General features: G+C 34.1%; 1 protein-coding gene across 5 annotated transcripts in view; it reads right to left on the bottom strand.

Moving 5' to 3' along the window:
• The window catches only part of DNAH8 (dynein axonemal heavy chain 8), a 140,391-nt gene that overhangs the window by 76,796 nt on the left and 36,523 nt on the right, over positions 1 to 27,072 (bottom strand). For all 5 annotated transcript variants that reach the window (XM_062629681.1, XM_062629683.1, XM_062629684.1 and 2 more), the window contains 20 exons: positions 24,381 to 24,570; positions 22,185 to 22,378; positions 20,961 to 21,087; positions 18,663 to 18,898; positions 16,768 to 16,872; positions 15,727 to 15,840; positions 15,088 to 15,150; positions 13,834 to 13,934; positions 12,853 to 12,990; positions 10,962 to 11,202; positions 9,863 to 10,062; positions 9,358 to 9,511; positions 9,090 to 9,253; positions 8,844 to 8,946; positions 8,171 to 8,275; positions 7,724 to 7,885; positions 5,877 to 6,101; positions 4,640 to 4,812; positions 2,696 to 2,874; positions 570 to 757 (listed from right to left, as the gene is read on the bottom strand). In XM_062629681.1, coding sequence (XP_062485665.1) covers positions 570 to 757; positions 2,696 to 2,874; positions 4,640 to 4,812; positions 5,877 to 6,101; positions 7,724 to 7,885; positions 8,171 to 8,275; positions 8,844 to 8,946; positions 9,090 to 9,253; positions 9,358 to 9,511; positions 9,863 to 10,062; positions 10,962 to 11,202; positions 12,853 to 12,990; positions 13,834 to 13,934; positions 15,088 to 15,150; positions 15,727 to 15,840; positions 16,768 to 16,872; positions 18,663 to 18,898; positions 20,961 to 21,087; positions 22,185 to 22,378; positions 24,381 to 24,570 — 3,162 coding nt within the window. The remainder of the gene's footprint in view (positions 1 to 569; positions 758 to 2,695; positions 2,875 to 4,639; positions 4,813 to 5,876; positions 6,102 to 7,723; positions 7,886 to 8,170; positions 8,276 to 8,843; positions 8,947 to 9,089; positions 9,254 to 9,357; positions 9,512 to 9,862; positions 10,063 to 10,961; positions 11,203 to 12,852; positions 12,991 to 13,833; positions 13,935 to 15,087; positions 15,151 to 15,726; positions 15,841 to 16,767; positions 16,873 to 18,662; positions 18,899 to 20,960; positions 21,088 to 22,184; positions 22,379 to 24,380; positions 24,571 to 27,072) is intronic.

The following is a 27,072-nucleotide window of genomic DNA, read 5'->3' as shown; positions in this document are numbered from 1 at the left end:
GACCTGCTGTCACCACAGTGCAAGGTGAGTGGTTTATTCCAGAATCATCATACTTGTCTTCTGTAAATCAGCTTGAAGAATTATTTTTCTATATCCTTGTAAAGTATTCATTAGAGAAGACATATGCCCTTGCAAAATATCTTTCCTGTATCTCCTGCTTTAAGTGAATGTTCAGGGCTGTTTGTTTTGGGGTTTGTTTGTTTGTTTTTTTATTCCTACAGTATCTTTCTCACTAATACCGTTGAAGCATTTCAAGCTAAGGTACTAAAGCATATTAGTGTTTCAGTCCTCTCAGTGTGCACAGAGAATTCTTGAAGTTTGGCCAGACTCTTAGTTTATATAATGAATTGCAATACAATAACGAAAGGACATAATTCTGAACTTTTCGAGTAATCTTAAAGTAAAAATGAAGACATGCAGCTCATGAATAATCAGATTATTTATGTTCCAGTAGTTTAGTATAATTCTATTGCAACAGTATCACTTAATTAATAAAAATCAGTTATTTTCACCTTGCCATATAAATTAACTTCTATTTAGTATAATTTGTCACTTCTCTGAATTATTACCATTGTTAGGAAAATTCCAAATTCTGGATTTAAATCCACACAGTCTCCATCAGAAAAAATGAACTGTTTTTTTTTTAATTTTCTTGCTGTTAAAATAATAAAGATTTGTTGTGCTGCTACTGACAAGACAGGCAACTCAATTCGGTTGAATTCATCAAAACATCCCCAAGATCCAGACTGTGCAAGACCTAAAACAGGCACAGAAAAAATAATTATATTATTCTTCATGCATAGTTGAATTTAAATTAATTACTTTTCCTTCAAATAATCAAGCAACATTAATTTATTGCCCTGTGGCCAAGGCCTATATTCCTTCATTCACGTGACTATTTCCATATCAATCTGAATTAACAGTTAATTTATACAGAATACTTAAAAGTGAGTCAAAATTGGAAAATAATATTTTGATAAGTTAGAGCTTTTGGTATATCTTTCTTCCAGATCTTTCTGTGAATGCAGACTTTAGCGTAAAGCAGCAATTTAATTATTTGCAAAAAGCTGTACTGTTAATCTAAAAAAAATTAAAAATAAGTGACTTGGAGCTACAAAAGACTAGCCCTAGATGTTACAACAACAACAAAATCCACTTTTTTTTATTTCGATTTGGTTATTCCAGTTTTCACGATGCTTTTAAATTACTTTTTACTTGCCTATTACAAGTGATAAAGGTCAAATTCAAAATTGAAATTATTTTTGCACTAATTAGGGGATTCAATAAAACTCTTAATCTCACAAGGCATAAAATATTAATTTTAGAGCACATATCTCTATGCATAAGCACTATCATTGTAAGTCCACACTAAACTACAAGTTTTTCATGATACAGCATATCAACAACATGCAAAGTGTGAGTAATGCTCTGTGTGAACTTGCCTACACAGGAAAGAGGGGAAGACAAAGAAAGAAAATGAAATCAAAAGAGATATCTAGAAGCACTATATTAGTAACAATGACATTTTTATAAAGGATTGATTTCATAGTTGCCTTTTTTCAGTTTGGAGAAGTAACTGTATTTAGTAGTAGCCAAGAGAATTGTTGCTCCGTTAGCAACATTTTATGAGAAAATTTGTCACAGCATTTTTTCTCCCAATTATATTAAAGTACCAGTAGACAGTAGTTTCCTTTCACATAACTGAAAGATAGCCATTTAAAAATGAAAAAAATATCCAAACCATTCAGGGTATGTTTTTGTTACACAGTTAATGCTTAATCACTTTAAAGGGATTCTGTCAGGTGCTGAAAAGACTTTTTTACTATTTTAACAGCTCGACATTCAAACAGACAGTATGTTCATAACCCCATACCTTCAGGCACTTTAATTTGCTTGCTAAAAAAAAAATATACATTAATAGTTTCATCCCTTGCTTCTCAGTACATACAATACCATAAATCTGCAAAATCTGCTGACAAAAACATCATGAAGTTCCAAGTCCCTTATCTGGAACAGAATAACTCCATGCAACAGTATAGTTTCAGTGCTGACTAGCTACATAGCAGTCTTGCAGAAAATGACCTGGTGTCCTGCCTGACAACTAATTGAGTATGAATCAGAATTCTGGTCTTCTAGCAAAGGAAGCCAGATGCATTTTAGACATAAGAGTGTAGCCAGCAGGTTGAGGAAAACTACTTTTTGCCTCTTCTCTGCACTTGCGAGATAGCAGCTGGAGTACTGTATTCAGTTTGGGGCTTACCAGTAGAAGAGAAACATCAATATACTTGCATGAGTCTAGCAGATGGCTGCCATTATAGTCACTGGCTGAAGGACATGACATAGAGGAAGAGGCTGAAATAACACAATTTGTTGAGCCAGAAGAGAAAGCTAAGGGGAAAGCCAAATGTTGTTCATAACTATCTAATAGGAGGCACTGAGAAACTGGAGCCAGGCTCTTCTCAGAGATACACTAGAAGGAGACAATGGACACACGTTTCAATGTAGGGTATTCCAAGTCAATGGAAGTATAAAATATGGCACCATGAGGATAGTCAAACATGAACAGGGGCCCAAAGATGTTGTGGAACATCCATTCCTAGAGGTTCTCAAAACTCAACATGTATAAGGTCCTGAGCAACCTGCTCTAACTGTATCTGCTAAATCACTTGTGGAATCCTATGTGAAGAAGACTTACCTTTGAAAATCCTACCCAAACCTCTGAAGTCCATTTGATCAGAGCAGTTAAAGACTACCACGTATTTTCCCAGAGCTTTTCCCATGTCTTTCGTTGTTTCTGTTTTACCAGTTCCAGCTGGCCCTGCTGGAGCTCCTCCCATGTTCATTCCCAAAGCCTGTGCTAACGTTATATAGCACCTATAAATGTTAATTCATATTAATTTATTAAGTCATATGAAAGATATATATGTGTATATATGACATAAAAAGGAGTTATCAATAGATTCTACAGCTCTTAGGTTGAAACATTACTTCTTCATAAAGCAGTTCCATTGATTTCCATGAGTGTGGGAAGTTAAGAGTAGCAAAGGTCACAAAATACAGCATTTAAACATTACTTCTAAAAGCAAAAAAAAATTATCTGCTGTTAATCTATTTTGTTATGAACTGTGAACATCATACAAGCTAAAAAATTAATGCACACTAGGTAAAGGAATTTAATTAACTCTTTTAGCAGCTATAAAGAGCAGATGCTACTGTTGAATTCTGCCACCTCATCATATTCTGTAGTATTTTAATACGTATACATTTCATCAGGTTAGCTACCTTTGTCTAAATCAAGTCTGAAAGAATAAGAATGTATGGCCCCTTTGCAATTATGAGTAAAAGATTTTTAGAAATCTAAGAGAAAAAGTGTTTTGACTTTTTCTTTTTTTTAAGTCTTAAAATGTGTAGACTACTGTTTTAGTTATGTGGTCTTAGCTATGGTTTTCATTCAGACTAAGATATGGTAGAGCAGCGCTAAAAGGAATTAAATTACAAAGTTTCTATACAAATGATAGAGTATCTTCACTCTCAAATCACTCAACGTACACTGAATACACTTCTAACTGCAGTATTTCTGGGTTTAAATCTATAAATGAACAGAGTTTAACAACTAGTTCATTCAGTTTAGCTTGAATCATTACATTATGCCAAACTTGCACTGCACGGACCTTTATGCTTTCTAACCAATAAGAAATTTTAAAGTGACCAAAATTTTTCAATTCTGCAGTTCATTTTGGGTCAAGGCAAATTTTGGGGTGGAATTTAACATTTTGCATCAAAAAAATAGTTGAGGGCAGTACAGCTCACTGCAGAATGTACTGAAGCTTCCCTAATGACCCATTAGCAGTCTTACCTCTTCTGGAGAAATAAAGGTGTTCAAAAACCTGTAATACATACATATTCCATATAGGTAGCAAAGTGAATGATTTCTGGTTCTTGGGAGGATCTGTTTGCAAGTGAATTATCTTTTGACCTTCTATTTTCTCGTTTGGTCAAAAGTGACACCTCAAGAAAGGAATAAATGGAGGAAGCATTTTGACTAGAAAGGAGCCAAGAAATTCCCAAGAGGAAAAATGAAAAATTATTCTTACTATTAAACTAAATTTGAAACAAAATTAATGGTTGTTTCCTTGCTTGACTGCAGAAGAATGGCAGGTGAATGCATACATCTGGGACTTTATCAACATCAAAATTCATATGGACAAATTGAAACTTTTTCCAAGTATTATTAAGACAGCAAACACTGACTAGTTGTCTTAGACTTTCAAAAACATTGTCATATTTACAGAATCCTTTATTGCAGAATTTGAAATATTTGACCTAATCTTTTTTTCAGTATAGAAATACTGCTAAACTATACATTACTACATAACTTTAAAATTGTTCATTTCTGTTACTATAACCTTTTTTAAGACTGAGCAGTCATAAAACTTTTCTAGGAATGACTAAGTGCACAAATTAGTGACAGTCTATTTTACCTTTTCTAAGAGAATGATTAAGCAAACGTATGAGATTTTCACGAATGACCTAGCCCACACAGGACATAATTCAGAAAGTACCTGAGTGATTGAAGATATATGTTAAATATGCACTACATATTTTAAAAGTGTTCATCTTTTATAATTGTTTTTCTAACCTGTCTGTAAGAGGTGTTATAACCAGACGATCAGTGCAACCCAGAAATTCATTTTGGTAAACAAAATCAACATCTGTAATGGATACAATGACGTGATCAAAATCCTCTTTAAAGTAGAATCTAGACTGCTTTAACCATTCAAAATCTGTTGGTGATGTGATGTGCATTTTTACCTTAAAGTAAATAAACATTTATGTTAGAATTGAGCATCCATGTTTATTGTCTCAGATAACCACATGAAAATAATGAATAATGAATAATATCACTCAGGTTGAAGTTCCAACATAAGGAAACTGAAATACATATAAGCATCTCATAATATTTTCAGATGTACAGTGAACTGGTATTAAAAAGCATCCTCGTCACTTAACCTGATCATCATAATATCTGTTTTTGTTAATCAAATAAATCTTACATTGCTTTGGTAGTGCAGCTCACCCTCCAAGTTAAATTAACAAACAGTACATTGCTAACTCCACCAAACACATTGGAACAAGGGGCATGATGAAGGAAGAAACTGACTGAGGCATGGAAAGCAAATGGTGTAGGATCTAATCATCTTGTGTCATCAGCAGTAAAAATATGAGAGAGGTAGTGTTGAGGGAAGGCATTCCTCAAAGAATAAAGAAACATAAACAATTTAGCACAGTCTAAAAAGTTCAAGTATGGGACTGGCATTATCTGCTGATTTTAGCAGGGTATTTTGCTTGTCTGTCTTCTACATATTCTCATTAGGAACCAGAAGAGGAAACACAGTATCTTGCTCTCCAAAGAAGCAGAAGAGAAGTAAAGAATAAACTAGGAGATATGGATCAATGCTGCTATCATTGTTGTAACTCTAGTGCCTACTGCCATCTACTGTGATGTAACAAGTCATGAGGAAATTATCTATGATGATAAAGCTACAAAAACCTCAGCAGACTTTTAGTTCTGCAAGTCAAAGCAATATTACAGTTTTTCAAAGAAAGGGCACACTAAAAAGTTTTTCTTCTTTTGTCTATCAAAACTATTGTGTAGGAGGAAGTGGAAAATTGAAATCTAAAAAAAGTGTAAAAATTTGGAGCAAATATTTAGATGGCAGAATTGATGGATTTTATTCTAGTTTAAGTAAAAATGTACTGGTTTTAGTGTGATGAGATTATTGAAATCTCTGTCTTACAAACACGTGTGTATGTGTAACTGAAGTTAGCCCATCTAAGAGAAATTATTACAACAGAAATCAAAATCTATACCTTACCAAATCATCAAAAATATCACGCTGATGCACATGAATGGTAATAAGCGTCTCATATTTCACTCTGTCATACTTGGAAAGATCAAGCGTTGTCTGGCTAATCAACATATTTAGAATCTCTAGAAATCTCCTGTTGGTTATTTGCATGATTTTTCTGTCCTCTTTAGCATTATGTAGAGCTTCTTCTGAATCATTTGTCCACAACATTTGTATTCCCAGTAACCCAACCTACAGATTTAATATGTGGAAAAACAAAACAAAACAAAATAAAGCCCACAGGAATCACTTGTTGAACAATAGCCTTATTACAGAAGACTTCTGTGTAACAGGAAGTTATATAAATAATAATAAATAACGGTGTAGAGAGTCCTAAGCTATCACTACATCCAGCATGATGCTATTTCATCAGAATACTGTCTGCGTTAATTGGCTCTGCTGTGATACTGGAAACTCCTGAAAAGACATTACAAAACTTTTAAGAAAATTTGTCATATACTGAGATAGATGCACACAAATTAAGGATGATTCTCAGTTTCACTTAAAATCCCTCAGTGTACTGCAGCGTCACAAACATAAACAGGTGCTAAATTGTAGGGAGAAGTCCTTCTGAACATTTCCCATTGCCAATTTGTAGTTAATTAAAGAACATTAAAAAAAAATATGCGATCCATTTCTACTGAATATGGGATGGATTGCTATCTTTCTAACACGTCACGACTGCAGAGCAGTCTAGAGCACATTCAACTCAAGTTATTTGACCTCCAAATAAATCTAGAGTTAAAGGATGTTGCACGTGAATTACAGTCTCAGATTGATTTCGATTTACAATGCTCATAAGAAAACAGGATCAATGAGAACTGTATCAATACCTTTTTTCCCCCACACTTCTGCATTGACAAAGCACTAAAACCTAAAAATTTGACTCATTCACTCTTTCTACTTTTCTATCTCCCCATACTTGTAGTCAGTAGATTCTAAACCAGATTTATTTTAGAATACCTGATTAGTAAGCGGGAAAAAAAATAATCTTTGGATATGTCTTTTCATGCTACCTGCAACAGTCCTTTACTGTTTGAAGAAAAGTAGTAGACTTTCTACATATACTGCTGAGATTATACATAATTATGTCATAAATACATATAATTTATGTATTCAGAATTTAGAATTTAAGATAATTCTATTAAATATTTAAGTGCACTCTTTGGTTGGGTTTTTTTTTTAATTGGCAATGTATTGGCCAGTTTTAACATTTGCAGAATTTCTATTAAAAAAATTTACACCCACTACTATATTTATAAGCAAATTACAATCAGAATTTGTACAGGATAGGGAATAATTCATTACTTGTTAATGAAATTTATGAATTATGAAGAAGATGGAGGTGTTTCTAGGCAAACTGGAATCCTTCAAGTTAGGCTTCTACACGACTGCATTTTCATAGTGACAAATGTCTGAACTACAAGGTAAACCTTGCACATGATGAGACAAACAATCGTAATCATAGCTCTTGCAATCTGAAGTTATGAGAACTAAATCAGTCCGCACATGAAATTTTATTTGCATTTGAAAGGGATTCAATATCCAGAATAGAACAAAAACTATAAGCTCCACTTTGTATTCTTCATGAGAAGGAAAAAGTAATTTTAAAGTAGATTACAAGAAAAATACTATGCTACCTATAGGGTACCAATACTAAAGTAATTAAGGATTGGCCTTCTACTGAGGTGATCCTTAACATTGTTTCCATTATGAAAACTTCCTCATATAGACAATCCTATATGCTCTGTACATCCCACCTCCCAGCACACACAAATCAAGACTGAATACAAATACACATCCTGTAATCTCACCTGTGCTGGGAATTGATTAATAAAATTCAGCAAGTGATATCCCGGGTCACTAATTTGGTAAAATGCCGCCCTAATTATGCCATGCAACGATATCTGCTGCACACGCAATAAATCCTGCAACCAAAGTTCTATGGGTCCTTTTGCAATCACTGGAGTGTCCAGCTGAAAAGTTAACAGAAGTAAAAAGTACAAACTAGAACACAGGTACTAAACTACCAAAGAATGTTAGTTATCAAATAGTCACTAAATATCTATTCAAGACAACTACAGATTTCATAAAAATACTAGAAATTTATTTAATGAAGAACTATTACACTTTTGTTACATTAATCCTTAAAACGCTAATTTGCAATTAACAATAATTGAACTTAATATATAGTTCTATGTTCAATAATAGAATTATTTATCTATTAACAACATTTCTAGAAAAAATATTCAAAGAATTACTGGAATTTTTTCTCCTTCTCTTGATATGACTGCCAGCATGTGATCATAATCCTTTTGGTGAAATTCTACTTCATTTATATTGTCAGATATGGAAGGAAGATGTGGCTGTAATGATAATTCAGAAGTCATTCAATGTCAATACATAAAATTAGCAAACAAACAAAAAAAAAATTCGCAGGCATGGTTATCCTGCAAAGATTCATCTGAATCTACAGATGGATTTCAGGCCACCTATTTGTAACAATTGCAGTAATGGTTGTATAGGATTTTATCTTCATTGCAGTTTTTACAGTTTCCAGAGGTGATCTAGAAGAACAGAGATCACCTACTGTGCAAGATCAACTATTTTATCTCAATCAACCCTCAGTTACAATCCAGACTAGCTAGACAAATTTTCCGATATGCAAAGAAGAAAAGGCTCCTTCTCTTATTTAGTTGTGAAAGGAATCAACAGAAAAGCACTTGATGGAACCATATTCTAGAGTGTTCTGAATTCTGAAGATTCTTTTAAATTACAAGTATCGATTTCACATTTTGCTAAAGCCTAAAGAGGAAGCAGTGAAAACTTTTCTCAAGCAAAGTTTATACAAAGAAAACAGAGTAACATTTTAATTTATTAAATGGTTTTATTTTTTTTTTTTATTATAAGTGGAAGAGATCACTAAGGTCATACCTGAATTGTATGAGAATCACTTGCTTGTCCAAGAATTTCAAGAAGAACAGGGTCAGAAACAAAAAAGAATCTAGGAAACAGTAGTCTTTTCTTCTCTAAATATCTTTAAAATAGAATAAGATTTTTATTAGAATATTTCAGGTCTTCAATTTTTTTCTACATAAGGGTAAAAGATTGAAATACAATTAATATTTCATATAAACTATTTACAATATAATAATGCATTAAAAATTAAGCAATTCATACCCTGTAAGTGATTTCTGACATACTTCCAACTGTTCATGTAAATAAGGCAGAAGTTCCTGCATAGTCTCATCTCCAACACAGCACTGTACTACATTTGGGTTTTCGTGAGCTCGTTGCATTATTCTTATCCATGATTTATCAATATTCTGAAAACGCTTTGCTTCCTATACATAGCAAAAAAATGAGTACTTTCACAGCATAACCTGTTGGAAATTATTACACAGATAGCATTTAATACACAGTAATAGGTAAACATTGTAAAGTTTACCTGGGGTAACTGTTTTGCAATATCTCCTCCTATAAAAACAGCTTCAAGATAAACCCAGAGGTTCTGCACAACCAGCCATTCTTCAATTATGTCTGTAGAGCTGCTTAGTTTATAAACCCAGCTCTGAATGTCCTTTTTAAATGGAGCATTGTATCTAAAGCAGGAAGAAAAGCAGAAATTATTTAATTCTAAATAAAGCTATTATAAAATAAATACTTACAATGGTGAAAACACCAAACCCAAACAACATTTGTTTCACTTAGAGCAAGAAAAATCTCATGGCAAGGTTCTACCAGCTTGATTACATTAAAGCATATCGAGACAATAGTTTGCTACTAACACATGGAAGTCTTCCACTTGAGTAAGTTCTTCCTTAGATGTAGCATTCTTTTCATTAAAAAATAACGTTTTATTCAAAACATTACTGCTAATTTAGCCTAATAATAGTACAGTTGCTACACCAGTGTATTTCTAAAAATACCATACACAATAAATTTAAAAGTACCTATTGGTCAGTAGAGAGCCAAGAATCATTAAACTATCCTCCATCAACGTTATAATTTCTGATGATTCAGTTCCTGTCAACATTAACTCTCCTCTCCCCTTGAATTGTGAGAAGCTCAGAACTTGGCTTTCCCAAATCTCAGCTACTTGAGATAGTTTTGCTTCTATATCCTTTTCCTTTGTAGCAGATATGCATATATCCTGTAAAGAGAAAACCATCTTCAGAAATTAAATATTTCCTATTATTACACAACTAGTAATAGAATATCTAAAACAATATACTAATTTTATTAAATAGTACAGAAATGTGTTACACAATTACAGACACACACTACTAATTTTACTACTAAGTTAAATTTTTTGGGTAACTGAAAAAAGCACACTTGGAAATGCATGGACATACCGTTTCTTTGGCTTCTTGTTATTTCTGTGTAATGATATTTCTGAATCATCATTTCTGCAAAGTTTAGACTAGTCATGTAGACTCATCACCAGATGACCTCTCAGTCTTATCACATTTCAATTTATAGAATCACAGAATCCAAGAATAGTTTGGGTTGGAAAAGTAAATGAAGATATGGAAAAGTAATCATATTATATATTAATAAGCATGGAACCTTCCTCTAAAATTTATGATTTATTTACAAATTGTTAATTTACAAATTGTTGGACAAGGCCTTGGGTGATATGGTTTAGTGGGAGGTGTCCCTGTCCATGGCAGGGGTGTTGGAACTTGATGATCTTAAGGTCCTTTCCAACCCTAACGATTCTATGATTCTATGTTTTTGGGTTTTGGTTTGGTTGTTCTTCCCCTCCCCCCCCCTTTAAAAAGGGTGAAAAATCTCATAGAAAATAGGGCCAGGAATGTGAAAAGATCATGTAGAAATAACTCTCCAAAGATTCCAGTTGCTACCTCTGTCGTTCATATGGATAAAAACTTCTACATAAATTACAAATTATTTTAAAACACTGTGGCCTGACTGTCAAGAACTTTAACAAAGTAAAATATATTTTTTAAAAAGGTGATAATTTCATAAGTATTCATGTTATTTTTAGTGACAATATAAAATGAACAAGGAGGTAACAATGTATGTACCTACCTCAATATCATCTTTATTTTTAAGAATTGGTGCTTCCATGATGTTTCGAAGGCAAAAGGTATCAGATTCTACATCAAATTGATGTCCTGTTGTTTCAGCAATACGATCCCAGTGTCTTTGCTTCATTGCTTTGTTGGTCATCATTTCCAACAAAGGACAAGACTCGTTAAAACTGTCAATTTTTTCCTTGAGATCTAAAAATGCTTGCCAGTGTTTCAGTCCTTTAGGAAGTCTATGACACCTGCAGTTGAGTTTAATTAACACAGTAGTAAATGTCTCTTTTATCAATTGCTTAAACATTTTAAAAAAAGTCAAGGAGATATGAAGTAGCTTGTATTGAGGTCCACATTTTGTAAAATTCCAACCTGCGTCAATTACCCTAACCTTTTTTTGAAAAAATAATACAAATGCCCTACTAACAAAACATAATATTAACAGTTTCAGCCACTGATAAGTTCTTTCCAAATAACAGTTTGCGTTAAAGCACAGCTTACCTGCTGCTTTTCATTACAAACTCTTTATGGGCAAACAAAAAACCAAAGCAAAATCAGTTAAATATCACATATGCAATCCTTGTGTGTGTAAATTGAAATCCTTCAATTTACAATTCCAGTAATACACATGGCATGTATTAACATATCACTTTAGAGATATATGTAATAATAAGAAAGACATGACCACCTTCTCATCTACTTTTGTTAGTGGTCCTGAAACTATTCTCTAAGAAAATTAATATTATATAGTTCTAATGTGGAAAAATCCCAGCAAAACACTTAGATGAATAATCACCTCTTCGACCACACTTGTACAAAGCCTACACACTAAAAAACAATTTTGAAGCAGCTGACCCACCACAAGAATGTCCTTTACGTAATTTATATGTACTTATATAATTAATGTCAAATACTAAGTATATTCTTTGGAGGAAAAGTAATAAAGCCTGGCTCATATTTCCCTTGGGTTTGCATCCTTTGTCACTTAGTCTCTACCTCCCACTGATGTAGCTTCGTATTTTCTTCATAACAGTTACAATACAGCAGTCTGTGTCTGGTTTCAGACTATGTTGGTGCTGTGTGGTTGCCAACAGACTCATGTTGATTAGCTCCCTGGTTGCGGTCAAACAGAATGCTTAATACGTGCCTTGCTTTCCCTGAGAGGGGAAAGTACTTTGTGTCTGATTTTGGACTACTGTGAAGTTTTGACTTTTATAAAACTCATAGGCCTTCTTTGCTGTTTGCAGCCATTCTTTTCATTCATTAATAAAAAGCTAACATCAGGTTCAATGATTTGTGACACAGGAATTACACACAGCAAAGAGGAAGATTTTGAACGACATGCTGTAGGCTCCAGAGCTGGGAGCCCTGTTATTGAGTCTAGTGAACCAGGAGATAGATACAATTTTACACAAAAGCACTGCCAGTAAGGTGTCAGCATTACTGCAACATTCAATTTTTTTACAAATCCATATTATTTAAGACACTCAGCATTGTTATATATTGGAAATGGCAGAAAAGTTTTTTTAAAAAGGATAAAATAATCTAAGAAACTCAGAAATGCTGTTCTTGCATTCAGGATTTAAAGATTAATAGGTTAATCCTCCTAGTTGAAGAACACACCCCTTACAAATAAACTTTCAGGTCTCCTAACCCCTTGGCTGATTTAGCCAAGATGACAGATGACTGACTCTTCAACTGAACATAAGCCCTTCCGTTAGCAGAACTACAGGTAAAAGGCTGATTAACTAAAAATACAGTGTTATTCCACTCTGCCTTGAAGAACATTATTACATTATGTAAATGTTATTCACTTTGCATTTTAAATAGATCTAATAGCTTTACTGAAGTCACCTAAATTTTAATGCATCTAACATCGTTTAATATTATGAACATACCTGTTTTGAAAATCTAGAAGTTCAGCATTAATTTTTTCAATATCTATATCTGTCCAAAGTATCTCATAATAACCTTTGATACTATTTTTTACAGTATCATATAACCCATACAATTTCTGAAGCAAGCCTAACTCCTTCCTGGAAAAGAAGACCCAACACATTCCAATAATGTCAGTCTTATATCTCACAACAGTTAAATAGAATTACAAAAGTACTAAAAAAATAGAGGTAGATCAATTAGATTATTTTTCTTAATGTAGACAAGAACACTTTATTAATAAAATCCACAAAAAAGAGCAGGTAGTTGTGCTAAGGACCTAATACCACGCTAAATATATCAGGGAGAAGTTTTGCTTTAGTCTAGTTCTATAAAACTTCTATTCATCCAAACGGAAACTAGTTTATATATTCTGAGCTGGCTCTGCAGTGCAAAGCAGAGCATGGCAAGTGGAGACTATTTGGAGGCACTGCTCTCTGAATCTAAATTAAAATGCTGATCTAAAAACATCCAGAAAAAGGTTATATCTTCGTCTGCTGTGAATCACCATCAAACAATTAAACGGCTGTTGCAAAAACTTTAAAATCTGATTGTCATTTGTACAGCTTTAAAAAAATTTAGTCTTTCATAAAGTGATGCATTGACTTGTCCTTGCCTTTTCCTTGTTTGTTCTTTGTACTGTAACTTAATACTGAATACTACACTCATCTACTTTTATGTATTTATATTTATACGTTTCTAGGACGTAGTATTCTGCTCCTTTGTATAATATTTACATGTAGTAAAATATTCCTGGTGGTTCTTTTACTATAATAAATTATTGTTTATTAGCAAATTAATTACACATCTAAAATATATATTTTTTAAAATTTAATTTAAGGCAATGGAAACATTCCATATTGTTATAGTTCCCTCTTTGGTGCACCCTAAGCCTTTCTAACATACTTAAAAAACACCTAAGACAGATGTATTTCCACATTTACCTCACTTTATGCAAAACTGGATACTCTGTGACAGGCAATCCAAACAACTGTTCACCAGACGAGTATGTGATAAACTTTCTCCATAGGTCATCAAAGTTAGCCTGATAAAATTAGATTTAATACAGACAAAATGAAAAAATGTTTGTAAGATGTTTTAATTTAATCTTGTCTAATACATCATTTAACAGTTCTAAATTTGTCTTAAAACAATTCCATTAGAAGTGAATATAATAGAAAATATTTTAGACCTAAAATTTTGAACAGTTCTCATGTAACGTAATACTCAAACCCATATGTTGAATTCAAATAGTGAAAGTTTATATAAGAAACAAATAATTTGAAGAAGCATTTTATAAAAATGGGATGTGAAATGAATTCCACATCATCACAGGAAAAAAAAAATAAATTATCAGATGGCAAAATATACAGCCTGAAAAAAAAAGCACTGAAGAGGGCCAAAAAATAAAATTACTTTCAAAGTATAACTACTGTCCAAAGGATATGATCATCATAGAAAAATGGAATAATGAATGATTTTACTGGTTAGTACACATAAGTACAAAGCATTCTTTTGACAAAACACTGCAAATTCAACCAAAATCGCTCAACTTTCAGTACATATTAGATGCATTAGAAGGTGTAAGGACCTTCTGTAATTTACTTTCAGAAACTTGCTGTTCAGAAATTCTGAATTTACTTTTTACAAGCCTATACAATATGTAAGAGATTGACAGAAGTCCTGTTGAAAAAAATCTTCAAGTTCCTATAGCTTGCAGAAAAATAAGGTAGGATTAAAAGTAGACTGACAACTGGTTTTGGACCCATGAACTATGGTTCATAGCAAACAAATATCAAGTTGAAAGACAGTTATCTAATGGAAAAGATGACCTTTAAAAGATAAAAAGATTGGGTTATGTGACTGATGTAACTTAGCTTCTTTTCAGTCATTACTGAGTTGTCATACTTGACTCTTCCCTCTTCTACTGCTTTTATTACTCATTAAGTCAATAATTTTTGCTCACAAAACACAAAGTGAAGCAAGGTTACACAGAAATCAATCAATCAATCAATCAATCCTTCCACATTAAGGAAAATACTGCCTGATAGAAACTAAAGTACAGTTAACGTAACACAGAGAATAACCACCAAAACACATTTCCCAAAAAATCGTAAATGTGTCTGTCCTGGGTTCAGCTGGGATAAGCAATAGCAGATCCAATTTTAATTATTTGGAAACTCAGTTTATTTTCTTACCTGAAAGATCTGTAGTCTATTACTGGCTTCCTGAGGTGGAATATTTGGAACCATAGGTCCTTCCTTTTAAAAAAGCAGTTAACAAAAACTGAGTAGCAATTCTCAAAGTGACTGAAGCACATTAGATACTTACAGGTCATCACAAAATGCACATATTTTTGATAGTCAAAATCTAATAAAGTTATATTTCTTGATAATGCAATACTTACAATGGTAAATCTAAGAAAAGATAACTTTAATGAAATTTAAAATTCTTTAGCTTAATTAAACTCAATAGAACTAGACTTTCATTTTTCATATTTTGTTCTTCTGAAAATAAAACTCTGAGTGGCCCAAGACCATCTTTTCTAATGATGTGTGAGCAAAGATGCCATGTGTGCTACAATTTATAAGTTAATTTCTAAGTTAGTTAATTTGTAAGTTAATATTTCATGGCAAGCTGTACCACAGCAATTCTTTTCTTCCCCTACAGAGTTGTGTGCATTGTGCTTTCTTCATACTGAAAAGTTTGACCTACAATGCTGCCTGCATCGAACATCCAGTAGCTGTGCAGTATAAAATACCAGCAACCAACAGCTGCAAACCAAAAATATTGGAAAACTAAGTCAAGTTTTATATGTAGCTACTAAATTCACTTACTGTTTCATATGATATTTCAAAGTTTGACACATCTTCCCGAAAAACTGTGACTGATTCTAGCAAATTATTCTTAAATTTGGGCTGAACTTGAACCAACTCGTCTTGAACTCTGGTCTGACATGTAAAAGATTAAAATTATTTCTTTTGAAATAAGGAACAAATATCTGAATTACATAGAAACCAAAATTATAAATAAATGTATGAAAATACTGAACAGAAATTAAAGCTAAGTAGATATTTTTCCTTTTATGGCACTCCCTGTTTGTTTTTTCAAATGAAAAGTAGAGAAAAAACAAACAAACAAAAAACTAAATCTCCTCACCACCTTTAGGTAAACATGTTTCATAAGTGGGCGAAGGAACAAAAGGACACAGAAAAGGGGGAAAAAGATGCTATTATCTTCATTCCCTCCCACCAAAAAGTCTTAAAAGCCGAAGTGTCACAGATGGCTGAGATTTCTCTTTAAAAACTGTCTCATTCTTTGTTCAAAGAATGCTCTTGAGCCTTTTTCAGAGTGATTAATCTGTGGGACAGGTTCTAACTTAATTGCTCCACCAAAGTATCTACATATTTCCATCTAACTTTCTCAATACTCAATAAATGTTGAGCTTTTGTGGGATATAAGGCTGTCTTAAACAATAAAGGCAAATGTGCAATCACAACTTCAGGGTAGGGGCAGTAGCAGGGTATGCATTCCTTAAAACCCAGGTAATCTAAAGGTAGTAATCTTCCTAATCAGACAGAATGACACAAAACCTGGAAATAAAGGAGAGCAGGAAGAGCAGAGAGACATAATACATTTCTCATTTTCTTGCAGGTTATAATCATGTATCTAAAAACTACAGAAATATCTAAGTATTAAAAAGCTCTATAAAAGTAAAATTAGAAAATTAACATACTAATAAAAGGCATAGCCACTAGTATGCAACTGAGGCCAAGTGAGAAGACAGAGTGGAGAGACAGTTGGTCCCACATTGTCATTTATACTCCAAAAGAAGCATGTGAAGACAAATGGAAAATAACATAGGTTTATACACTTACAGCTTTTTTCTGTAATTTCTTAAAAGAATATCTGAGTGAGTCAACTCCTTCTGATTCTTCTTTTGCAACCTTAATTTCACATGTATTTAAAATGGCATAGGCTTCCTAGATAAAAAAAAAGTAAAAAGCTTTAGGAATGCATTTTAAATTCATTTGCAGGAACATAGAACAAGTTTGTAAGAAACATTTCAAAGAAAGTCTGGTTATGTAATTTAGGCATAAAATATTGATTTGTTTCTTTTTAAGTAGGGATGATGACTGAAGAACTAGGGAACAACAGCAAAAAAATTTCTTCAAAGATGTCTTGGTTGAAATACTAGAAAACAATATACAAACACCATAAATTTAATATTAGAAATACAAAAAATGTTATCATCTCAATGGTATTTTTATTCTACCTGAATGTACAAGTTGATTATTTTTTCCTTACTCTGAATAGTTATGCTCACTAAACTATACTTTTTTAAATGTTTTGCCATATCACCTATAAAATATTAATTACTGTTTGCCAAACTATCAAATGCCTGCCTATGCATCTGTCACAGAATGAAACTTTTTTAACATTTGTTCTCATTAACAATGTGTTTGCCTGTCTTCTGCTCATTATTCTCCTCCTACACTCATGGCATTATTTAAAAATAAAATCATTTTCATATTTTATAGTTTCCCTGAACCACTGAAGTTGAAATGGGCCTCTGGAGATTGCCTAGTCAAGTTGATCAGGCATGATTCTCCCTTGATTAATCAACATTGACTATGTTCAATCCCCTTTGTGTCATACTTTTCCTTGCACCAAGTTCTCTTTCCTTCCATCATGTTCTAGTGAGAACTATAAAGACTAACTACCCCATCAACAAAGTTCTAATTAAAAAAAAAACAACACTGAAATTACCAATCAGTTGCCATTGTTCTCTACTCATAGATATGTCTTTATTTTATCAGACCAATATTCTTTCATCATGTAAGGAAATCTCATTAAAAAATACCTAAGACTTACTTGGTAAATCACTAGCCCTACTGATATTAATGGAATTCAAGTTATATAGAATGCGAGTGGCTTGCGAAAGAACCTTTAACCCAATACTGATAACAAGGTGCCAGGAGCAGTTGTAAATAAACAACCAATCTTAATGCTTCATATTTTTATATCTTTTATTTATTTATAAATTTTGTATAATTTCCTACACATGTAAAAGCTAGCAAATAGTGCTGAACTCGGTTCCTCTTGCTCATTTTACTTAATATAAGCATAATTATCATGACAACAGTCCTCTGAAAGTTCTTTCTGCTACAATCTAACAGTCTTCAAGAAAGAAAATGTTACTCTACAGCAATACAACTCCTCCTCCAAAAGGTGGATTACAATTTAACACAAGTGTGTTCTATTAAGCTGACCATTTCAAAGTGTGATAATAAATACCAAGTATATAACAGAATAATGAGCTTCTTTTAGCTTCTTTCTCATAGGAAAAATGAAAGAATGCTGCAAGTTACTGGCAGCATACAATGATTATGTGGCTCCATTTGTGGTTATATTTAAAGAGGTCACATGATCAAGATGTTTGTTGACAGCTAAAGAAAAATTAAGAGGATTAAGACTAATGGCCAAGCACACAGCAAGAGGGAGACTACTACTCCCTTATCTTGTGCTTTCATCTGCTTATTTCCGCACATTGTCTCCTACAGTGTATTGTTAATTTGAGAATATCTTTTTGTTCTGCATTTATAAAGTATCTACCTAAGTAATACTAATTAGTAATTCATAAGAAAAATAACAACAAAAATATTACTTCATTTCCCGTCTTCACTGTATGTCCTTTAGGACAGTAAACACTGTTTGGGTTCTCAGGATTTTTAAGACCCCTATTATAATCAAGATAAAAAAGTCATCTTACTTCAATAGGTCCCAGAGTCATATCTATTTCTATTTCTTTATCACGTATGACAGATAAAGCTTCCATTGCAAATCTGACATCATCTAAATCATGCAGAGGTCGAGACATTTTCTTTAAATATTCAGTTATGAACAACTTCATGTCTGTCATTTTCTTTTTATATTTCTCGTTTAAATAATGACAGAGGAGCATCATCCAGGTTTTGGCTTCAATTGCTAAAGCTGTTTGCAGTGGTCCTGATTTAAAAAAAAAAAAAATAATTATTTTTTCCTGTAAAAATAAAACCCATATCATCACTTATGATTTTTTAACAGTAATTAGGAAAAGCAGACAGGCAATCCAACTACTGCCTTTTGAAACAATTTAAACTATTACTTAAAAATATTTCTGTTCTTGCACTGTATATTATGGTATCTGTAAGACATATTGGTAAGCTTACCTAATAAAATATATAAAAAAGACAAAAGAGGAAGGAAATGCCTACTTATTAATGTTGATTTTCAGATACTAACCAAATGTTAATAAAGATATGTAAGATCAGTGTTGTGTAAATGGTTTATACCTGAAATACCATCTTGGGATTTCAATACTGGGATTTTGAATACTTCGTAAGTAAGACTGTAAGGTGTCTCATCATATCATTTACAGTTAATATATAAACACAAACGAAGAGTGATGAGATAGAAAAGCCAATTATTTGCATTTTAACTTCTTATCAGAATAAATTAAGGTTTTAACAGGCAGTATTTTGTACTCTGGTGAAAGAAACCAAAGGATACTAGCAGCATATAACCTGTTTTACAGCAGATATAGTTTCTTCTTTAATAATGTTATCATTAAAATATGATTCCTGAAAGTCAGAGCTAATTCAAGAAAAGTATTGTACACTGTCCAGAAGCTAGAATATGTAAATGATAATAAATCAATTCCCAAAACTAAATTGAGTCCAAGAAAAATACCTGCTTCCACAGATCACAAAAACATTTAATATCCTTGATCTTGAATTTAAAGGACTTGGCTCCCTCTGGTGCAGCGGTGTCAGATGAGGGAGTAGTGTGAACACCAACAAACTCCATATTCTTTTGGTTACACCAATTCTTATCACTCTTGGTCATATAATAATGGACAGGAAGAGTTACCCAGAGTCAAATACTTGGTTCCAGAGTGGTTTCATTAATAAGTTGCATCAAGGAATGAGGATATGCAATTAGCAGTCTGGCATTTTTGCTTATTCACGGTAAGAAACCTAGGGTTAACACGCCACCAAGATTCTGCAATGAACTCTAGTCATCAAAGGGTGCAGCTTCTGTCTTCTCTGAGGTACAAGGAAGACAAATTGTACAGAGATGACTTCTCAATCTAATCAATTTAATCTCTCAGAAGACGGGTGTTGCTCATTAGAAACATGGCCTTACTAATATTTTAATATTTAGAAAGGGATACAATTACTACTTGTGCCTAGATAGCAACCACGATAATATTGGCCACAAAGTAAAACAAACAAACAAACAACAACATAAAACAGTGACACTTGTCCTGAGAAGACGTTAGCTTCACTGTCATAGAACAAATGGCTTAATTCTTCAACAAGCAGTTGCCTCAAGAGAATGCATCTATCATTAATAACAGTCGCATCTGAGTGTTCTTCAAAGTAACCTGATCAATGAGTACCAGGTTGTCAGTGCCACAGAAGGCCAGGTTACTGAAACATGGTGCAGTATAGAACTGAGGGAATGCATTCCAACTCCAGGTCTTAGTGCCAGCTTCTCTACCTTTAAAGACACTAGAGGTGGACAGGAAAACACACGATATTCTGAGAGCTATGGGTGCTAAACATTGGAAAGGCTAAGTAGCCATATCTCCTGCTAAGCCAAAAACTGATACTGAAAAAAACCCTGATGCAGCAATGTGCTAATCTTCTGCCAATACAAAAGAAAGTGATTTATGGTTCCAATGCACTTCATAATCACTGGCTGACTTGGTGCCAGAGATTAGTGCCAGGGATGATCAAGCCTCCATGAAAACTTCACAGCCATGACAGAATTTAATTTCGTTGCTCCAAAGAGGAGAAAGGAAGGGGAATGGAAGATTTTTTTTTCAAGACAGATTTCTTAGAAAGAAGATTTTTTCAAGACAGATTTCTTAGATGGGTCTGAGTGAGACCTGGCTGATAGTCAGGGAGGGCTCTTCAGTAATCTCTATTCATGTTGTAAGCATTTCTTTCCAAGAATAAACCAAATAACATTACTATTATATTCATTATCTTACTGTATATGCAAAGATAAGAAAATGTCATACCTGTATGCAATTCAATTGGACCAAGAGGAATAGTAGGGTTTAAATTTTTCACCTCTTCTTCCAGCTTTGCATAGCGAAGTATTTCTTCTTTAATTTCAGTCAGAGATGGACAGCTAGCAAAAAATTGCTGTGTGTAGTTTAAAATGTCAATGAGCAAACATCCTTTTCATATTTTTCATTAAACAAGTATCAACAGTTATTCAGGAATTACTGAAAATTTATACAACTTGTTTTAGCCTTCTGTAACCTTGCTAAAAGAGTAAAATGCATGTGACGAGGCAGTCATGTTTATTAATTTCTGTGTCAGTTACTCTCAAGTTTGTTGGGAAGTTCCAATTAAATTTAGCAGAAAAAAAGATACCCAAGACATGTAAAAAGCCTAAGTTTCGTGAAAATAGATGATGAAACAGAGACCAAAAAATACATGCCCACACTTACAGAAAGACTACCCTGTTAGCCCAATCATATGGGAAACAATCACAATAAAACACATTTTCCTTCCGTGAGCAGAATTCAAGTCTAGAAAAGTTCTGTGATTCTGAAAAGCTGCAGTTCAGAAATGTTACGCAAGAGCTGTACTCAATATGTCTGTGTGGCATGGACAAGTAATAAATAATGAAAGCTGTTTCCCACTTCTGTGTTTTTGTTCAGAGAGTACCCAGGCAGGCAGTGGAAGGGTTAGTACAGTGCTAAAGAAAAAAAGTAGAAACTATAAGCATGTGTGTAAAAAACTGAACTGCATTATTATTGAGGCTTTCTATGTAGCAGTATTGTTTTCTTCAGTAGCACTAGATCAAATGAATAATATTTATTTGATTAGATTTCAAATTTTAATTAGACTAACAGTAAATTCTCAGTTCTGCATATAAAGTGGGTTTTCCTAGCCCACATAAACTGCACAACTTGCACTGCAACAGTCGAAAGACACCAGTACTCCTGTAGTAAATAAGGTGATGAGATATTCACAGATCTCTGTGTATATAATACAGTCTATTAAATAGAAAGTAGAAGCATAGAAAGCTCAATTAATGCCAGGTTAAATAAAGTAGATACATTCCTTCTACTTAGGAAATACATTACTACTACTGAAAAACAAAATAAGAATTTCAGCTGTTAATGTGCTTTCTACATCTTTTTCCTTGATTGTTTTCCCTCATTTTTTTCTGATTTAAAAAAATAGGATTAATGAAGAACAGTCCTGTAGGTGACCATCATTAAACTCACCTGAACTTTCTCATCTCTATCTTCTGTCCATAGCACCTTATATTTCTGAAAGTCCTTCAGAACTTCACTAGCTACTTCTCTTAGAGAATTCACAGAAGAAGAGAGAAGCACAACTAATTTAGAAACATCTTCATGTTCTGCAACACCTGAGTAAAAATTTTGTAGCTTTCTGGCAAGCACACCTTCACCTCCTTCTGTAAAATAAAATTGTATGTCAATAAACGGACCATTAAAAGTTTGAATAGAATTCTCTTCTAAACCTATTCATGCCAAGTTAAGTAATGATACTCTTCAATAAGGCTGAATATCCTTCTTCAAATGTCTGTATGACTGCTTAATATGACAATACTAAATGCTAGCTCAGCCAGGCTCTATACAGCCAGAGAAAATTCCATACAGAGTGAATGTTTCCAAACGGAGAGAAAATAGTCTTCTTAATTTACAAATTTCATTTTCTCCACTGTAAATTAATTGTAACCAGAGCACAACAAAGCTTCATCAACATTCTGTATTATTTTATGTTTTTTAAACGTTAATATAGAGAGTTTTAATTGTATAACCCCCTCAAAACAGTGTAAGTTTACCTCTAGCATGCTTCAAATACATAACTCCTTGCCATTCTATTTAGTGGTTTTAAAAAAGATCCCAAGCTTTACCAAGTCATATGTAAATAAGTGCAGAAATAATGTTTCTCATATGTTGAAGCCGCTCTTGTCTTGCAAACTGCTAATTTCAAAGTATTTTGAGTCTTGTCTGAAAGAGTGTAGAACTGAATGAAGAAAAAAAAAAGTGGGGAGGAGGGCAGAGAGATAGAAAAGGACAATCTGGAGATTTTCCTATATCTCATAAACCTCTTGCCTCCGCAAATCCTTTCAAAGGCAGTTTTGACACTGGTAGCTGCTGCTCCGGTTACATTGTTGATGTTGAAAGACAAGCCCTGTCTCCATTAAGAACTAGAATTAAGCTCAGATAGAAGGAAAACAAAATGCACTTAATCATGTCCCTCCATCTTCGATGAATTGCTGAGACAATCAGGGTCAATATAGACATTGATATGCCCAAGACCTAGTAAGTCCATTCTGCCATAATGATGCCTGAGCATTCTGAAGCAGATTTAAGAGAATGGAGAAATAAAATCCACTCTTCCCACAACCTACATTTTTTAATGGGGGATTTAATGCAACTCCAAGTTCTCTTTTACTCTGAAGACCTTTTCAGGGATCTGGTCACTGGAAACAAAGTCTCAGATTGATCCATCCTTGCCAATGTACTCCTACAGATTTCATTGAGCAAATACTAACATACACCTCCAGGTGCTGCTGATGAGTAGTTAAAAGGTGATGAAAATGGTTACTTGATGCTGTATTTTGATACAGCAGAGGAAAAGGCTATGACTGATCAGGACAGTTTCCTACCACCCTGCTTGAAGCCTATTTAAAGACCTTAAAAATCATACAAAGCACATCTGTAGAAGAACAAAGTCCCAGCTCTGGACTATGGAAACAAAAAGCTGCCCAAGATGTTAAAGACTATCCAAAGGAATCACAATAAAGATACAACTGTATTGCAGATCAATGCCTCATCCAAGCAGCTAAGAGAACCTGATGGTGAAAATACGTTCGGGCTTTTGTAGGTGCTTGCAAAGCATATGGAGGGACGTTTAGAAATAATATAATGGTAAAAAATATCTTAATAAAGCAGATGCTGATCTACAGACTGAATATTCACATGAACAAAGACCTGAAGTGTCTTACAATCCATTCTAAGAATATAGCCAGCAATTAAAATCTCTACTGGAACCTAATTATTAAACTGGGTCTTGTTCTATTCTCAATATTCCAATGTAAGCTCATCTACAATCATTGTTTATGATTTAACTATATCATTATGGTTACATTCCACAGTAAGCAGGTAAAAAAATCAACAAGCTTACTGGGCCTCAAATTAAATAGGAGATTCAGAATGTAGTAACTTTTCTAAGATTTCTCCACTTATTGTTTCTCAGATTTTCACTTACATAAACCTGAAAAGGTATTTCTGGAAAAGACAGCTAAATAAATCGAAACAAACCAAACGATTTAATGCAAGATAATCCACAGTTGGCCTTTCTGAAAGAAAGTAAGCTTATTCAGAAATATTTATACATGACATTTTAATTAAAGACAAAGTTAAGTAAAACAAACCCAAACCACTTACTTTCCATTTTTTTTTTCACTTGTCCTGGTAATCCTGCTGGGAATAATTGCCGTTTGCTTGCTTCTGGTTTTAATCTAGATTTTTGCAAATGCTTCTGTCCCCACTGAGCAACTCCACGATTTACTTCCAGTATTAACTGAGTCATGCGATTGATAGCTTGCTGTATATCATCTAAACTGGGGACCATTATCTATTTAAAACATTTGAAACATTGTTCAAAAAAATGCAACTGACTGTCATTTTTTAAATTCTCAGTTTTCCTCCACTCGTAGTGAATTGTGGAACTTGCCCCAGGAGACAAGCTGGGAAATGTAACGGTTTGGCTCACAATTGCCTCTAAATAACTCCTACATACTCTAGTGACCTCTTACCTATTTGCACAGTCATAACTTGGTTAAAATGATAAGCAATTGTATAAGTAGATGGCTTTATTGGTGCTGTTTTGTTAGTTTTTTTCAATATGTTTACAATTGCTACATTTTAAATAGCATTTTTATAATGATCTTCTATAGTTTGTCACAAGCCTTGTTTCCTGCATTCTAGAAGATTAGAAAAGGATGCCAAGATCCTCCCCTCTGTTGCTCTTAACCACTAAATTCTGAGAGAACGGTAAGAGAGATAGTCATAAAAATACATATAGTCAGCTTATTTTAAAGATCTACAGCTATAGAACCTCTCCTTTTAAGTGCTTTTCTATACATGTATTCATACTGTGAGTAATTTCAGATAAACAAAATCATCTGGATCAAAGTGCCAAAGGTTTTAGTTGAATAATTTATTTTCTCCCAAACAGTTTCTTTTCTCCCAAAGGTTTCATTACCTCAGAAACTTTTGGGAGAGCACAGTATTTAGTAAAGCAGTGGAACTCCATGCAGTAGCCCTGAAGATGTCAACTTGTGTATTTGGCAAGGATTTTGTATCGTAATTCTGAAAGCAAACTAATACCGAGTCAGAAGAGAAGGAGAACTCATATTCAGCTACTGGAGCACATGATAAAAGGAACCAGAAGGAAAACAAGAATTCTTGATCTGAATCAAGAACAACTAGCTAACAGAATAGTGTCAAAACCCAGGCTCTAGTCTGCCATCATCCACTGCATAAATGCTAATATGGTTAGCATAGCAAAAAAAAAAAAACAAAAAAAACTCTCCCAGAAAAAAATCAGGCACAGTTTGATGCATAAAACATGTCAGGAGCTGTTCCTAACACACAGTTTGAATGCAAACTTCTGGAATCAGGAAGATAAACAGTACAGTGGATACACACCATTTCACATCAGCTCACTTTCAAGTCAAAGAACAGTCCCTAGCCTGTTTTATTTAGTATTACACAAACAGCCATAAAGTCCTGAACCTAAAACATTTTGAACTGTATTGACAGCAATAATGACAGTCTTGTCCTTGTTTGAAAATAAGGTGTATGTAGGATAAGGTGGAGTAAAGACACACATCAATTTCGCAAAAATACTCAGCAGAAGGAAGAGTCTATCTGAGAGTGACTCATGAAAGAATGGAAAAATGGCATTTCCTGCTAAAATTACAAGAAAGGTCACTCTCATAGTATACTTAATCCTCAAATGTAGTCCTTAGAACACCATCTCACACCTTTCATGTGCAAGCCATCATTCTGAAAGGATGCAGTCATCCACAGGAGCGTTCACAACTGGGACACAAACTGCTTGAAAGTTATAGAATGTTTCAGAATCATAGAACAGTTTGGGTTGGAAAGGACCTTAAGATCATCTAGTTCCAACCCCCCTGCCATGGACAGGGACACCTCACACTAGACCACATGTCCCAAAGGTCTGTCCAACCTGGCCTTGTACACCACCAGGAATGGAGCATTTATCACTGCTTTGGGCAACCTGTTCCAGTGCCTCATGACCATCACAGTAAAGAACTTCTTCCTTATATCTAGCCTAAACTTCCCCTGTTTAAGTTTTAACTCATTACCCTTTGTCCTGTCCCTACAGTCCCTAATGAAGAGTCCCTCCCCAGTATCCTTATAGGCTCCTTCAGATACTGGAAGGCTGCTATGAGGTCTCCACGCAGCCTTCTCTTCTCCAGGCTGAACAGCCCCAACTTTCTCAGCCTATCTTCATACAGGAGGTGCTCCAGTCCCCTGATCATCCTTATGACCCTCCTATGGACTTGTTCCAACAGTTCCATGTCCTTTTTATGTGGAGGACACCAGAACTGCACACAATACTCCAAGTGAGGTCTCACGACAGCAGAGGGGCAGGATCACCTCCTCCAACCTGCTGGTCACGCTCCTTTTGACGCAGCCCAGGATACAGTTGGCTTTCTGGGTTGCAAAGCAGACACTGCTGGCTCATGTTTAATTTCTCATCAACCAACACCCCCAAGTCCTTCTCCGCAGAGCTGCTCTGAATCTCTTCCCCACCCAACCTGCAGGAGTGCCCAGAATTGCCCCGACCCAGCTGTAGGACATTGCATTTGGCATGGTTGAACTTCATGAGGTTGGCATCAGTCCACCTCTCAAGCATGTTAAGGTCCCTCCAGAATGCACTCCTTCCCTCCAGGGTATCAACTGAACCACACAGCTTGGTGTAATTGGCAAACTTGCTGAGGGTGAACTCATTCCCACTGTCCATGTCACCGACAAAGATGTTGAACAAGACCGGTCCCAACACCAACCAATCAATCTCATAGATTGAGCAGTTACATGCATA

This window comes from Pezoporus occidentalis, unplaced genomic scaffold, assembly GCF_034315485.1.
Source record: "Pezoporus occidentalis ecotype Australia unplaced genomic scaffold, CSIRO_AGI_Poc_V1 ctg34, whole genome shotgun sequence".
Lineage (NCBI taxonomy): Eukaryota > Metazoa > Chordata > Aves > Psittaciformes > Psittacidae > Pezoporus > Pezoporus occidentalis.
This window is presented reverse-complemented; position numbering and strand designations above follow the sequence as displayed.